The following is a 15,541-nucleotide window of genomic DNA, read 5'->3' as shown; positions in this document are numbered from 1 at the left end:
TATTTACATAAATTAATCAGCGAGGCTCCAGATGGCAAGCTCTCACTGAGTGTTCTCTTTAGTCACATTTGTCTGTAATTAACATTTCCAGCACTGTATGCTCAGCAGCCTCATGATTTACATTAACAAAAAAAGTCTTAATATACCATGGGCTAGGCATAGGAAATAATCTGCTCTTAGGATCTGCTTTTCACTTGTGACACTTTATACATGTCAGTGCCCCTACAACACCTCGACACTACAGTCCCCGGGGCACAACCATGTCATACATAAAAGGACAAGACCTGGAAGTGGGGTGGGAAAGTCGTAAAGAGGCTAGACAATTAGACCTCTGCATGGCTATTAGGGACTTTTAGGGTGGCAAAACAAGCTCATATCAAAGAAAAAGGGATCTTGACCATTCTCTAAGTAGCAGGCAAGGCAACAAAAGCAAATCTGAACTCAAGGATTCTCCTGCTGACCACCAATTCATTGAACAGAAAAACAGAAAGCATGGAAATCTGTAGTATGCTGGTATGACTCTGTCCAGTACTACAAATCTTTATCAATTCAAAAAGCGTATTATAAGGTTGGCCTTCTTAAAGTAAAAACTTAAAAGTAGAACTATAGGCAAACTTTTTTCCCCCCATTTTGGATAGAGTAAGGGAGGGTTATAACCTCTGTCAGATTTCTCTTTTTTTGCCATCTGTGTATCATTTTGGAGATATCGCTTCACTTCCTGTCCCGTATCCAAAGTGAAAAAAAATCCCTGAAAATTAAGGGAGATCCTTAGGGGCCCCCCATCACCAGAACTAGGGTCCCCATTGGAAGATTTCCCCTCTGTTACTTTTCTGGGGACAATCCAAAATTTGAGATTTTCTTTCACTTTCACTTTAAATAATAGTAAACAAGATAAATAGAGAGGGGGAATCTCTTTACCGGAGGCACAGACAGCAATATAAACTGACAAGTATTCTAAGGCTTCATGCACACGAGACGCCGGTGCAAACTCTGCTGAACACATGTTTTTAAAAGCTGAAAACGGCGTTTAGAAACGCCCATTTTGCCGCGTTTGCATACCGCGTTTAGCCGCGTTTGCATCTAGAAGCGTCTGCAGAGCAGAGAATGACATTTTACGCAACTTTGGGCTAGGAACCCCAAATTTGTTGTGCTAACACAGTGGAACTAGCACTACAACATATCCAAATTTGGGGGTCCTAGCACCAAGTGGCCTCGAGACACGGGGCCCCAAATTCGGGTTTGCAAAATGTCAAGCACTTCTGCAGCAGAGAATGACATTTTCAGACCTGATTTTGGGGCCCCATAACTCGGGGTCACTTGGTGCTAGGATCCCCAAATTTAGTGTGCTAACACAGTGGAACTAGCACTACAACATACCCAACGCTGGGGTTCCTAGCACCAAGTGGCTATGTTGTAGTGTTAGTTCCACTGTGTTAGCACACCAAATTTGGGGTTCCTAGCACCAAGTGGCCCCGAGATGTGGGGCCCCAAAGTCAGGTCGCAAAATGTCAAGCACTTTTCTGCAGCAGAGAATGACATTTTGTGACCTGATTTTGGGGCCCCATATCTCGGGGCCACTTGGTGCTAGGAACCCCAGCTTTGCATATGTTGTAGTGCTAGTTCCACTGTGTTTGCACCAAATTTGGGGTTCCTGGCACCAAGTGGCCCCGAGATATGGGGCACCAAAGCTGCAGTTTATCATCATATTTCTGTGTTTTCTGGTCCAAAAAATAGGGTTCCTTTAAAAACACTTATAAACGCAAACGGTACCCGCCTTTAGCGTCTGAAACGTGGAAAACTTTTGAGTCTGAACCCATTTTTTTGCTTCTGGAAAAACGAGGTTAAAACGCAACTGCCTAAAAACGCCAAAAAACGAGACTGTGTACATGGACACATAGGATAACATTGAAAGAGTTCAGGGGCAGTTGAAAAAAAGTGTCCAACTGCCTCTGAACGCGCGTTTAACAGCGTTTCGTGTGCATGAGGCCTAATCCCTCTCCACTCTATCCAAAACAACAAAAAAAAGTTTTGTCTTTAGTTATACCTTAAGGTAAACTTTTTTTTTTTTTTAGTTCTGGATAGAGTGGAGAAGGATTAGAACAACCATCAGGTTTTTATTGCTGTCTGTACCCCCGTTCGAGAGATTCATCCTCCCTATTTATCTCAAATTTTGGGTTGTCAAAAAAAAAAAAAAGGGATATTAGCGAAATCTTCCAACGGCGAACCTAGTTCTGGTGACTCCCGGGATTCTCTCACAATGGAGGGATTTCCTCTCACATTCTGTTTTGGTTATGGGACAGGAAGTAAAAGGAAATCTATCTAATGGGTACACAGGTAGCATAAAAAAAACTGACAAGGGTTACAATCCTCCCGTTTTCTATCCAAAGTGGAAAAAAAAAAAAAAAAAAAAGCTTCAAGTTGTAGTTGAAAGAAATTCCAAAAAGAATCACTTAAAGCCCGTATCTGGGCAGAAGGGAAAAAAAAAAAAAACAAAAAAAAAAAAAAGAACAAACTCCCTGGTGGTGTAGGGTGGGGAAAATGCTGGTTTCTATAAATGAACAGAAAAATAAAATGCATTGCTTATCGTATTGCTGACTGTTAGGCTTCTATGTGAACTGGCCTTACAGAAGTACAAAACTGCAAATGTCAGGAGCTTCAGAAGAAGCAGGTTGGGGAAGTAAACTGTTCAGCTGCATTGGATTCTGTAGTAATACTGAGCATATTTCTCAAGACAACAGACTGGGTGATTTTATGTAAAATAAGCAAAATAAAATATGTAGGCATGCAAGGCAGTTTCTCATGGGCTAATGTACGTGTGTTACACATTAAAAAATCAATTTCGATGACGGCCACACTGTAGCTTTGTGTCAAAACTGCAAAACTTGCATTTCAAGACTGTGTATAGAAACGTAAAAACATCATTTATTTTACCTTAACATTCCTTTAAGTCATAAAGATATATTCATTCAGTGTAATGCTGGCCATACACCATACGAAAAATAGGACGAACGAGTTTTCGAAAAACGAACACACGGTCGTGAGAACAAATGATTTTGCCATCATGTAATAACTGAAATTTGATCAATAAATCGTTCAACTGAGATAAATTAATACATTTTTCGTTCACTTTGTCACATAAGCCCAGTTCAAACTGTTCGGGCGAGAAACACATTAAACTTTCAATTTATCGTCCGCTCGGCTGAAATTTTCTAAACTTTTCCTTCGATTTCTCGGCTCAAAAACGTCACATCTGATTTTCGATATGTGCCCATTAACTAGACGATAAACGAACAAACTGTCAAAATGACAGATTTTCGAATGATTTTTCGTCTAGTGTATGGCCAGTATTAGTTACTAAACACTAGCTGAAAGCTAAAACAGGGCTTGAAGAGGGAGTACAGGCTGCCATACACTTGAAAGGAGGGGGAGGAATTCAGACTGGTTTACAGCAGTAACAGATAACAGAGCCTGGTTTCACACTATTGCAATGCAGGAACCAGTACAATTCCAGTGCCGATTCCTGCATCGTGTCTCCCTCGCAGTACACATTGCCCCCTGCGAACCGCTGCGGGTGTCAATACAAAGTCGATGACACCCCCAGATCGGTTTGCAGATCGCAGAGTGAACTGTGAATCGGAATCCAGTGTAGGAAAAAAAAAAGGTTCCTGCAGCATTTTCATTCAAATGCAATGTGAGTTCAGCCATACAAACTGTGTGGCTAAATTTTCATCACACAGACATCGCTCGTGATCTGCATAGCAATGTGGTGCGAATCACACGCGATGTCTGTGTTCGCAATAGTGTGAACCAAGGCTGAAAGTGAGGATGTTAACTAGTGGTCCAAAAATCAAGCAGGATATCAGGTCTAGTACATTTACTAATGAGCAACGAGTTTCAGTTGCTTTGGGACTCTTAAGCTGGCCATAAATGGATGGAAATTCAGCAGGTATTGGATAAATTTTCGATCCATATTTGGCCATTCCCATTCATCAATAGATCAACTACTTATGAAATAGCTTGTTTTGCTTTAAACAGTGCATGCAGCCAATGGACTGGGAAGACCCGCTGTCAGAATGCAATGACACAGCAGGAAGGATTCACGTATCCACCTCAAATATGTGGATGGGGGAAACTGAAACATGTATGGCCAGCTTAAAGCTATTGTAAAGCTTCATTTTTTTTTTTTTAAATTAAAATACCAAACTTGTTATACTGGCCTGTCCTGTGCAATTGTATTGCGCAGAGTGGCCCGAACATCCTCTTCTGAGGCCCCCCACCACCACTCACTGCTCCTCTTCTGTGTCTGTCGCCCTAATACCGCTTGCTATGGGGGTAGATGTGCAGGCTCGCTCCCAAGCCAGTGTGTGCATCCATAGACACGCACAGCATGGCTTGGACCCAAACCTTTCTCACAAGATTTGACTACAGCAGCATCAGCCAATGGCCCCCGCTGCTCTCAGCCAAGCCTGTGAGAGAGGGAAGAGGGGAGAAGACCTGTTGTAGAGGGGACAGCGCTGAATAGAGAATGGGCTCAAGGGGGCACATTGTGGGTCCACCGACATGGACTTGCGGCTGCAGCTCACATTTACAGGTGTGCTTAACGGTTTGTTAATTTTCAGCTCAGGTGTGGGGAGTTATTCCCCCTTTAAACAAATTCACCTCACCTGCACAGGTATCCTTGATTGAATGGATCCTATCACATGCTATTTGAATCCTGGTATTAAAGACTGCTTTTTGGGACATGTATTGTGCCAGCCTCTGGCCAGCAAACACCCACCCTCTCACCCTTGTCGTAGGCACTTCTATGTGGTTTGTCACCCTTGATTCAAGGGGGGACTGTTTTTGAGATGTATGTAACATTTGGCTTGAGTCCTTTGACTAAGCTCTAGTTGTGATACATTTTCTGGTATTTGCCTATTAAATTGAGTTAATCTGTAAGTGATGTGTTTTGTTTTAAACCAATAATGTGCCGCTGTTAATTTTCTTGCCATATCTGTGGCTGTGTGTATTACAATTTAATTGTTATTTTTGGGGGCGTGCAGCCTGCAATCCTATGGACTCAAGTTTTCAAAGGGGACTTGGGGGGGGGACCCGTCATTGAAAGGTTTTTACCTTAATGCAGAGAATGCATTAAAGCAGAACTCCGGGCAAAACATTTTTTCCACGTCATTGTTGCTGATCTTCTACCTTCATCAACTACGCTATCCATGTTCTTCTGAGCTCTGTAGTTCCCCTGTAATAGGCTGCTGATCTTGCTGAAAAACCATTATTGCCCAGTGATATCCTGTTTTAAGACCACTGGCTACTATTCCTCCTGTATCCTCAGCCAGCGGTCTGACACTCCCCCTTGTAGTTCTCTGTAAAGCGAGCAGGGAGCTTTATTTCCTGTAGAGGGCGGAGGAGTCTCACAGCCCCTAGTCTGTGCCACCCATGGAGGTGGTGTCCTCCTTCTCCTCACTCCTCCTCTGCTCCCTGACAGTCACCGCCCCCCCACCGCCTGCCATCTCTGTGCAGAGCCTGATCACAAATCATCCGGATGACACAGCAGGGATCTCGGGCTGTGACAGGTATTGTATTGTATGTGAAATACCGATCAATGTAATGTCCATCCTCCCGCCGGCATTGTGATCGTCAGCGCACTGTGCCAATGCTAGCGGGAGATTACAGAGATCGGTATTTCACATACAATACCGGTCACAGCCGAAATCCCCACTGTGTCATAACGATCCCGCACGGCACTGGTGGGACACCGACATGTGGCACTGGTGGGACACCGACGCACGGCACTGGTGGAACACGGAATGCTGTTAGAACAATCTCAAATCTGCAGCAGGAGGAATATTTCTAATACTGAATTACAGCAGAGTGCAGTGTGTATAATATAGAATTATGGGATGTGTGTACAGTTCAGTAATGATTACATAAAGCAAGTAAGGGAAATATGTTTATCTGTTGTTGTGGCTGGAGGTGAGAGAACAGACATGCTTTACAGTCATAAGGGGCTGTAACCTATCATACCGTGTGTTATGTATGGCTTGCTGGCTGCAGAATGAGGGGCGAGATGTATGTTGAAGTGGGCGAGTTCATATTTACATGTAAAGGCCTAGTGTACCCTCCAACATTCATTGTAATTTGCAAAGCATGATGGGAAATGTAGTTTAATGACAGTGTAAAGCAGGGATATGCAACTAGCGGACCTCCAGCTGTTCCAAAACGACAAGTCCCATCATGCCTCTGCCTCTGGGTGTCATGCTTGTGGCTGTCAGATTCTTGCTATGCCTCAAGGGACTTGTAGTTCTGCAACAGCTGAAGGTCCGCTAATTGCATATCCCTGGTGTAAAGAGGAGGCAGAATATGACAAGAGACAGGACAGTGATTGCACCATATTCTAACAGAACCTCCCTGCCAGAACACATGGTGCATTTTTTGAATCACAGAGCTGACTTCTTGAAAAATTAAATCAGACATTTCTCTTAAGCGGTAAGAAATTTTACAAATAACTGTTTAGTGTTTTGTGGGGGGGGGGGGGGGGGGGTGTACCAATGGGGGATTTTTTGAAAATCTGAAACTTCTGCTTTAAAAAAGTAAAAAAAAAAAAAAAAAAAAAAAAAAACTTCCTGCCTTTAGAATCACTTTAAAGCAACAGAAACCACAACCACATTATTTCTAGGGGGGAAGGGAGGTTGACTGACAGGTTATGTGACAGCATGTTCTCTTCATCAGAGGCTCCACACTGCATTCTGTATTTTAGACGTAAAACCTAAAATACATGCATAGTGTGGCTTAATTACCAGAATGTAATGTAGGGGGTGCTGTACATTTTAAATAGGCCTCTTGGACTCCAATCTACCTGGTCCCAGCTGAACTTGTTGGGCTTGTTTCCACGTCGCTAACAGTTCTAAAAGCTCCTGTACGACAATCTAAACAAGTACCAAATCTCATTACTATGTGATGCTCAAGCTTTACCTTTCCTGACTGAACCAAATCCACCTTTGTGTCTCCCATGCTCCCCCTCCCAAACACTGCAGCTTTCAATGAGAGGGTTTCAAAAACAATGCTGTCAATCCAGAAAGTGGTAGTCTAATGGGTGCAGCCAGATTCTGACTGACAAGCTAAAGGCAAGGGGAGCAACAATGCAACATGTTTTCATCCCACTGTAGTGCAAACAGGTGCATCTTACATAGGAGTGGCAAATCTGCTTTGAATTCAGGAGCAGTGAAGCATTGTTGTCACCCCATCACAGAAAGTTGCATTGGTTGTACTTTACTGGCAGAATGAACAGGTATTTGTGTAACTTTGCTGGGGAACCAGGAGAAAACTGTAGATGCAAGTGTTCTTTAAGTGCTAAAAAAAAAAACTTTTGTGATCCACTTGCCGCCAAATCACATACATGTATGTGATTAGCTTTAAGTGGTTATACCAGATGTCTGCAGCTACAGGCATCAACTCAGTATTGTTTTTTACAGGAGGCGATCGTTTTTCATGTAAAAGCCCTCCTAGTGGCCAATTAGACGCTGGATGGCTTTTACGGGCGATGAGAGGGGTTGCCCTCTCCTGCCGGTGCTCGCCTGGGCTCCACCGGCGAGCCTGGAATAAAGCCGGCAGAACTATAGTGCTCCTCAAGGACCAGAATGTCCCCAATGAGCTCTATGGTATAGGGAACCGGAAGCGGCAAGCATTTTTCACCTACGATGTCAACAGCACTATTTTTAAATTGTGAAAGCATCTGATCACACTGATCTTGGCATGACCAGATGTTTTTAAGGGCAGGGGACATCTGAGGTCTAATAGACCCCAGATCTCTTCAAAAAGAGTACCTGTCACTGCCCATTGCTGTCACAAGGGATGTTTACATTTCTTGTGACAGCAATTAAAGCTGTAACAAAACCCCCAAAAAAATAAAATAAAGTGAAAAAAAAAAAAGTGTCCTCGCCCCCCAATGCTCCCTCGCAAAGGCAATTGCATGTGTTGGTCCCGCACACATGCATAAAAAGGTGTCACTCTACACACACGAGGTATCTCTGTGAACATCAGAGCGAGAATAATAATTCTAACACCAGACCTCCTCTAACTCTAAAACTGTAAAAGCTTTTAAAGCGTCACCTATGGAGATTTTAAAATACCATAGTTTGTCACCTTTCCGCAAGCATGTGCAATTTAAAGAGCAACATGTTAGGTATTTACTTGGGGTAACACCATCTTTTATATTTAACCAAAAAATTAAGTATTATATTGTGTTTGTGTGGATGAAAATTCATCAAAGTATTTTTTCTCAAAACATTTGCATGAGAAAAAAACGCTTAGAAAAGGCTTGGTCTTCAAGTGGATAATGGGAGGCCATTACTCTACTTTTTGAGCCCAGAATTGCTTACAATCATGTCAGTTCAGTCCCTAAGCAGATGGTAAGATAAAACTACAAAAAAAATTCTAAGCAGCTTACTAACTACCTTGTGTGGTGTCATTTGACAAAAGCAGACCGTATTGGCCTGCCCAATGGCTAATTCTGACATGGTACAGTTCCTAAGGAACAATAGAAAGTTAATGAGCGACCTAAGAATTCATAATGGACTAGACGGGTTGTGTGCTCTTCGCTGGGCAAATATTTGTACAGGCTACAGAGACTTACAAAACACATGTAAGGACTAAGTATTGTTTATTTCCGCCTATGCCAGCAGAATGTACCCTTTCATCACTGGACTTTACTCTGTGCGTATATCATAGCCTGGAGTAATTCAATATTTTCAAAGCACTGCCAGAGACCTGCACTGGACTATTCCCGTACTATTCCACTGCAAGTGAATGTCCCTCCCTTGTGAGCCCACTTTCCTCACTTTATAAGTAAACATAATCCTTTTATACACTATATTGTCAAAAGTATTGGGGCACCTGCCTTTACACGCACATGAACTTTAACCACTTGCTGCCCGCCCACCGTCATATGATGGCAGGACGGTGCAGCTGTTATCCTGGGCCGCCGTCATATGATGGCAGGACGGTGCAGCTGTTATCCTGGGCCGCCGTCATATGACGGCGGCCCTTCCAGGTCCCCCAGGGAGCCCGCGCGCCGCGTCACTCAGGTCACGGTGCGCATGCCCGCGATGTCCGCCGGGCACCCGCGATTGCCTGGTAACCGAGCAGGACCGTGGATCTGTGCGTGTAACACACAGATACACATCCTGTCAGATGGGAGGAGACCGAAGGTGTGTTCCTTGTACAGAGGAACACTGATCAGTCTCCTCCCCTTGTGAGTCCCCTCCCCCCCCCAGTTAGAATCACTCTCTAGCAACATGATTAACCCCTACAGCGCCCCCTCCTGATTAACCCCTTCATTGCCAATCACATTTATACAGTAATCAATGCATTTTTATAGCACGGATAGCTGTATAAATGTGAATGGTCCCAAAAATGTGTCAAAAGTGTCCGATATGTCCTGCCGCAATATCGCAGTCATGGTAAAAATCGTAGATCGCTGCCATTACTAGTAAAAAATAAATAAATAAAAATGCTATAAATCTATCCCCTTATTTTGTAGACGCTATAACTTTTGCGCAAACCAATAAATATACGCTTATTGCGATATTTTTTACCAAAAATATGTAGAAGAATACGTATCGGCCTAAACTGAGGAAAACATTTGTTAAAAAAAAAAAAAAAAAATGGGATATTTATTATAGCAAAAAGTAAAAAATATTGTGTTTTTTTCAAACTTGTCATTCTTGTTTTGTTTATAGCGCAAGAAATAAAAACCGCAGAGGTGATCAAATACCACCAAAAGAAAGCTCTATTAGCGGGGAAAAAAAATGATAAAAATTTCATGTGTGTACAGTGTTGTATGACCGTGCAATTGTTATTCAAAGTGCGACAGCGCTGAAAGCTGAAAATTGGCTTGGGCAGGAAGGGGGTGAAAATGCCCTGTAGGCAAGTGGTTAATAGCATCCCAATCTTAGTCCATAGGGTTTAATATTGAGTTGGCCCACCCTTTGCAGCTATAACAGCTTCAACTTATCTGGGAAGGCTGTCCACAAGGTTTAGGAGGGTGTCTATGGGAATGTTTCACCATTCTTGCAGAAGCGCATTTGTGAGGCCAGGCACTGATGTGGACAAGAAGACCTGGCTCGCAGTCTCCGCTCTAATTCATCCCAAAGGTGTTCTATTGGGTTGAGGTCAGGACTCTGTGCAGGCCTGTCAAGTTCCTTCACCCCAAATATGCTCATCCATGTCTTTATGGACCTTGCTTTGTGCACTGGTGCAGTGTCATGTTGAAACAGGAAGGGGCCAACCTCAAAACTGTTCCCACAATGTTGGGAGCATGAAATTGTCCAAAAAGTCTTGGTATGCTGACATCAAAAGTGTTCCATTCACTGGAACTAAGGGGCCAAGCCCAACCCCTGACATACAACGCCTCACCATAACCCCCCTGCCACCAAATAATTTGGACCAGTGCACAAAGCAAGGTCCATAAAGACATGGATGAGCGAGTCTGGGGTGGAGAAACTTGACTGGCCTGCACAGAGTCCTGACATCAACCCGATAGAACACCTTTGGGATGAATTAGAGCGGAGACTGCGAGCCAGGCCTACTCGTCCACATCAATGCCTGACCTCACAAATACGCTTCTGGAAGAATGGTCAAACATTCCCATAGACACACTCTTAAACCTTGTGGACAGCCTTCCCAGAAGATTGATTGCTGTAATAGTTGTAAAGGGTTAGCCAACTCAATACTGAACCCTACGGACTAAGACTGGAATGCCATTAAAGTTTGTGTGCGTGTAAAGGCGGGTGGCCCAATACTTTTGACAATATAGTGTATATTCCTTCCTGAGTCCTGCATTCATTTTCTAGGCTATGAAAGAGGTAGTCAATTCTCCCTATGCCATGCAGCCACACAGCCCATGTGGGAAGACCAGATCATGTGGATTGCTGTTTAAAGTTTCTGGAAGGTCAAAATGTTCCTTTTGGCTGCAAATCAGCCCATTGGTACGTCGGCCTTGTGTCTCCAGTCACCTGTCTCTTCAGAACTCTCCTGGCTCTCCGCGTCATCTGACAGTTCTACCTCTTTCACAAAGTTTGAAGGAAAAAGGCCAGATCGACCGCTGTAGGTCCCACTCCACCATCCTTCCTCTACCTTAAAAGCAAAAAAAAAAAAAACAAAAAAAAAAAAAAAAAAACAGATTAGCAGACATACTCAAACCATCACATTTTCTCTTATGTGCAATTTATCCATGGAGGGAAAAGCAACAAGTTTACTTGACACTTGGTTCAAACTGCTGCGACAGCAAAGTCGTACGACTTTGTCTGAGACTTCCTTCCGACTTGGATGCCATTTAGGAGCCTGTACAAGGACTGCAAATCGCTCCCAAGTCGGACCAAAGTAGTGCAGCGACTTGTGTAGTGTTCGTTAAGACAGCTCTCATAGGGGAACCTTGATTTTGACATGTCATGCGACTTGGGGTCTCAAAAGTCTAATCCCATATCGCAGCAGCGTGAACCGAGCCTTAATATGACCCCATCCCCAGCAACATATACCTTTACTACTCTCTGCCACCGTTTTCTTCACCTGCCTGGAGCTAGGAAAAAGCTCTGTGTAAGCGTCACTAGAGGCTTAGGTATCCCCACCTCAATCTGCCTGCACTAAGCCAATCACCAGCACTTTCACATGTGGTAGGAAGTTGCATTGCTTCTCTAACATGGAAGCATCATGTATTTCCCTTGCTACTGCTGGCAAACAGAACTATGAAGGTGCTACCTCTCAAAAAAAACACAAAAAAACCCCAAAAAACATATTATATATTGTGCTAAAAGCCTATATTTATTCACACAGAATTCTCACAAAACAGTGTAGAGTTCAAATCCAAAACAGTAAGACAATACGGTTGTAGTCAAACTTTGCTATATGTTGTATGCGATACACCTCCCATGACTAGCCCACAGATACTGAAGGTAAAAATCTATACAACTGCATGGACATGGACATATATCTATGTCACAGAAATAACATTGACCACTTCACCCCTGGAAGGTTTACCCCCCTACCTGGCCAGGCCATTTTTTATGATACGGCACTGCGTTACTTTAACTGACAATTGCTTTGTCGTGCGACACTGTACCCAAATAACATTTATGTCTTCTTTTATCACCTCTGCGTTTTTAATTTTTGCGCCAGAAACAAAGAAGAACCTTCAATTTTGAAAAAAGAAGCTATTTTTTACTTTCTGCTCTAAAACGCATCAAAAAAAAAAAAAAAAGTAAAAAAAATCGAATTTCTTCATTAAAATTTAGGCCAATATGTATTCTGCTGCATATTTTTGGTAAAAAAAAAAAATCCCAATAATCGTATATTGATTGGTTTGTGCAAAAGTTATAGTGTCAAGAAACGACGAGATATTTTTATAAATTTTTTTACTAGTAATGGCGGCGTTCAGCGACTTACAGTGGGACTGCAATATTGCGGTGGACAAATCGGACACCCAACTGACAATTTTTAGGGACCAGTGACATTACAGTGATCAGTAATACAAATATGCAGTTACTGTACTAATAAGATTGGCAGGGAAGGGGTTAACACCAGGGGTGTTCAAAGGGTTAACTGTGTGCCTAGCGAGTTTTTTAGTGTAGTGGGGAGGTGTTTTTACTAGTGGAAGGCATGGATCAGTGTTTCTGCTTTAAAGAAACACAGGATCCATGCCTTTTGTACTGACAGAATGACAATATGCCTTGTTTAACAAGGCAGACTGCCATTCTGTCAGTGTATCGAACGATCAGTGGGTTCCGGCGGACATCTGGTCAAATCACAGTGGGAAATCACAGTGGGAGTGATCCACCGGTGATGCGCACGCACATCCAGGGGAAGAATCACACACACGCATTTTATTATATATATATATATATATATATATATATATATATATATATATATATATATATATATATATATATATATATATATATATATATATATATATATATATATATATACACACACACACATACATATACACACACACATATACGATTCTGCACAGCGCAGCTGCCCTGTAGCAGTAAATCTGCCATGGGGCGAAAAGCATCCCCCCCACACAACACACAGGAACCGAGTTAAGGTTGTCACTCAAAGCTGTGTGCTGGAGGTCCCTCCCCTTTTTTCTCTTGGTGTCAGGAAAACTTGTCAGAAGTGAATCATGCAGATAAAAAAAAAAACAATGAAGCAGGGAAAAATGATGCTTAGTATTCTGGATTGAGACAAATACACACCATAGAGGGATATGTTTGTTAAAATTTCATGTCTGAGGTTTACAACCACTTTACGATAATGTATCATCACCCAGATTATCAAGAGCGAAAGTCCAGAGTCTATATTAGCATATTATTATCTTCTATTCATGGCTCCTAAGAGATCATACGAGCATGGTGTCCCTTCCCTCCCCGACCAGGCTGGCTACTGGTGGCTGAACAAACTGACGGGGAAGTGAAGAAAAAGGGAATGGAAACACGGAATTCACTATAGCACTGGTGAAAAAATACTCCCAAAATTGAATTTACAGATAGCGCCCAAACCCTTACTCTGGTTAGGAGTGGACCTGGAGTATTGCACGTGGAAATAATGTTTAGAGCACGATAGGATTGCCTAAATGGTACTGAAATATGTGGTATATTGTTTAAAGATAATCTGCTTTTAAAAACTGTGTGAAAAAGTGATTTCTACACTGAAATATCTTTAAAAGTCTGAGAAAAGATAAATTCCCTGTCTAGATACAACTAGGTGCCAGCACAATTGAGCATGCTCAGATATGCAAACAACTCATATTTTAAATCCCATGCCTTTTTTTTTACCAAGAGGGCCGGTTCACACTGCTGCGATGCGGGAACCCTGCGAATGCCCTGCGGGTTCCCGCATCGCATGTCTCCTGGTGGCAGTTCACACTGCCCTATGCGAACTGATGGGAGTGTCAGGTAAAAGTTAATGACACCCCAAATCAGTTCGCATATCACAGTGCAATCTGCTAACTTGGACAGGAATAGGAACCCAATTCTGCTGCGGACCAAAAAAAAGGGTCCTGTACGAGTTTGGTCCGAATGAGATGCAAATTCAGCCATACTATCTGCATGGCTGAAATCGCATCGCACAGAGATCACATCTGATCTCTGACATCGCAGCAGTGTGAACCGGTCCTTATAGTGAATACCAAAATGAGTGCTGGGTTAAAAAGTTTTTTGAGAGTGAAAATGAGTTATGTAGCCCAATGCAAGTTTCAGCCATTGATTCCAATGGTACAATTGTAACTTCCCCAAATAAATCGTTTTCATGTTAAGATGAATGTATCCTCCTCTGAAAGAAATTGTCCTTGCAACAATGTTGCTTCTTCATCATCTATTTTGTTTTTAAGAATGCTAGAATGTGTAATGTTTTGATAAAATATATTTTTCTCTGTCACTTTCACTTGTTGCTGTCCATCTCACAAAAATCTTTACCCAAACTCACACAGGTGTCTTTACAAACTACAAACAATACCATTGCTGATACAAATTTAAAATGAGTCACAATTTTGTGTGTTATTTTTTATTTCCAAAGGATCCTTGAGCCCAAAAAATGTGATATGTGTAACATCGGAAATAAAAATGTCATTCCCAAAAATCAGAGGGCAACATCACTATTCTACACTCACACACCAAGAACCACCAAATATCACAGGATAAATCAAGAAGAATAACTGCTGACTAATGTGATTCTACCACCTATATGTCCAAAGAAATGCAGTATATGTGTATTTATGTGTAGGAGGGTTTCACATGTGGCAGCAGTGGCTAACAGGTTAGCACTTCTGCTTAGCAGCTAAGGGGTTCTGGGACTGAATCCCAAACATGCCATTTGATGTAGAGAAGTTGTCTGTTCTCCCTATGTTGTTAAACATAACTCCTGAATGAAGGAAGAAATTGGCTGCACGCCAACGTGATTGAAGTCCATTTACTGAATAGTCTATGCAAACAAGGGGTCACACACCACGGTTGCAATAACGAGAACAGAGGGGGTCTAGTTTTGCATAGCTACACTGTGCTTACCATGAGTAAGCACAGTGTAGCTGTGCGAAACTAGTCCACCTCTTTTCCGGCTACTGCAACCGTGGTGTGTGTCATTGTTTGCATGGAATATTCAATAAATGGACTTCTATCACGTTGGTTTGCAGCCAATTTCTTCCTTCATTCAGTCTTCTGCGAGCCGGGGCATGCACCCATGTGAGGAGTCTCATACTATTCATTGTGCCTGGAGTTTCTCACCTGGAGCGGCGATTTTCCTTTGCTGTCTATAAACATAACTCCTGACTCAGGTCCTTACATAAATGATGTCTAAATGTAGGAGGGTTCCACCATAATTGCTTTTTTTGGGATAGCAATTATTCATTTTTTGTACATTTAGCTGTCACAGCAGGGAACCCCGCTGACAGCTAATGACTCATCGGTTGTTAAGGACACAGCGGCTTACATCTTAATCAGCTGCATACGCTGACAATAGGCAAATGCCTAATAGCCAATGCCACATCAGC

The 15,541-nt window shown here is 42.5% G+C and overlaps 1 protein-coding gene across 7 annotated transcripts in view; it reads right to left on the bottom strand.

The window, feature by feature from the left end:
* Positions 1-15,541, bottom strand: part of CD2AP (CD2 associated protein) — a 196,539-nt gene that overhangs the window by 49,633 nt on the left and 131,365 nt on the right. For all 7 annotated transcript variants that reach the window (XM_073625279.1, XM_073625277.1, XM_073625278.1 and 4 more), the window contains one exon: positions 11,007-11,127. In XM_073625279.1, coding sequence (XP_073481380.1) covers positions 11,007-11,127 — 121 coding nt within the window. The remainder of the gene's footprint in view (positions 1-11,006; positions 11,128-15,541) is intronic.

This window comes from Aquarana catesbeiana, linkage group LG04, assembly GCF_042186555.1.
Source record: "Aquarana catesbeiana isolate 2022-GZ linkage group LG04, ASM4218655v1, whole genome shotgun sequence".
Taxonomy (NCBI): Eukaryota; Metazoa; Chordata; class Amphibia; order Anura; family Ranidae; genus Aquarana; species Aquarana catesbeiana.
Note: the sequence above shows the minus strand (reverse complement) of the source record. Positions and strands in the feature narration are given on the sequence as shown.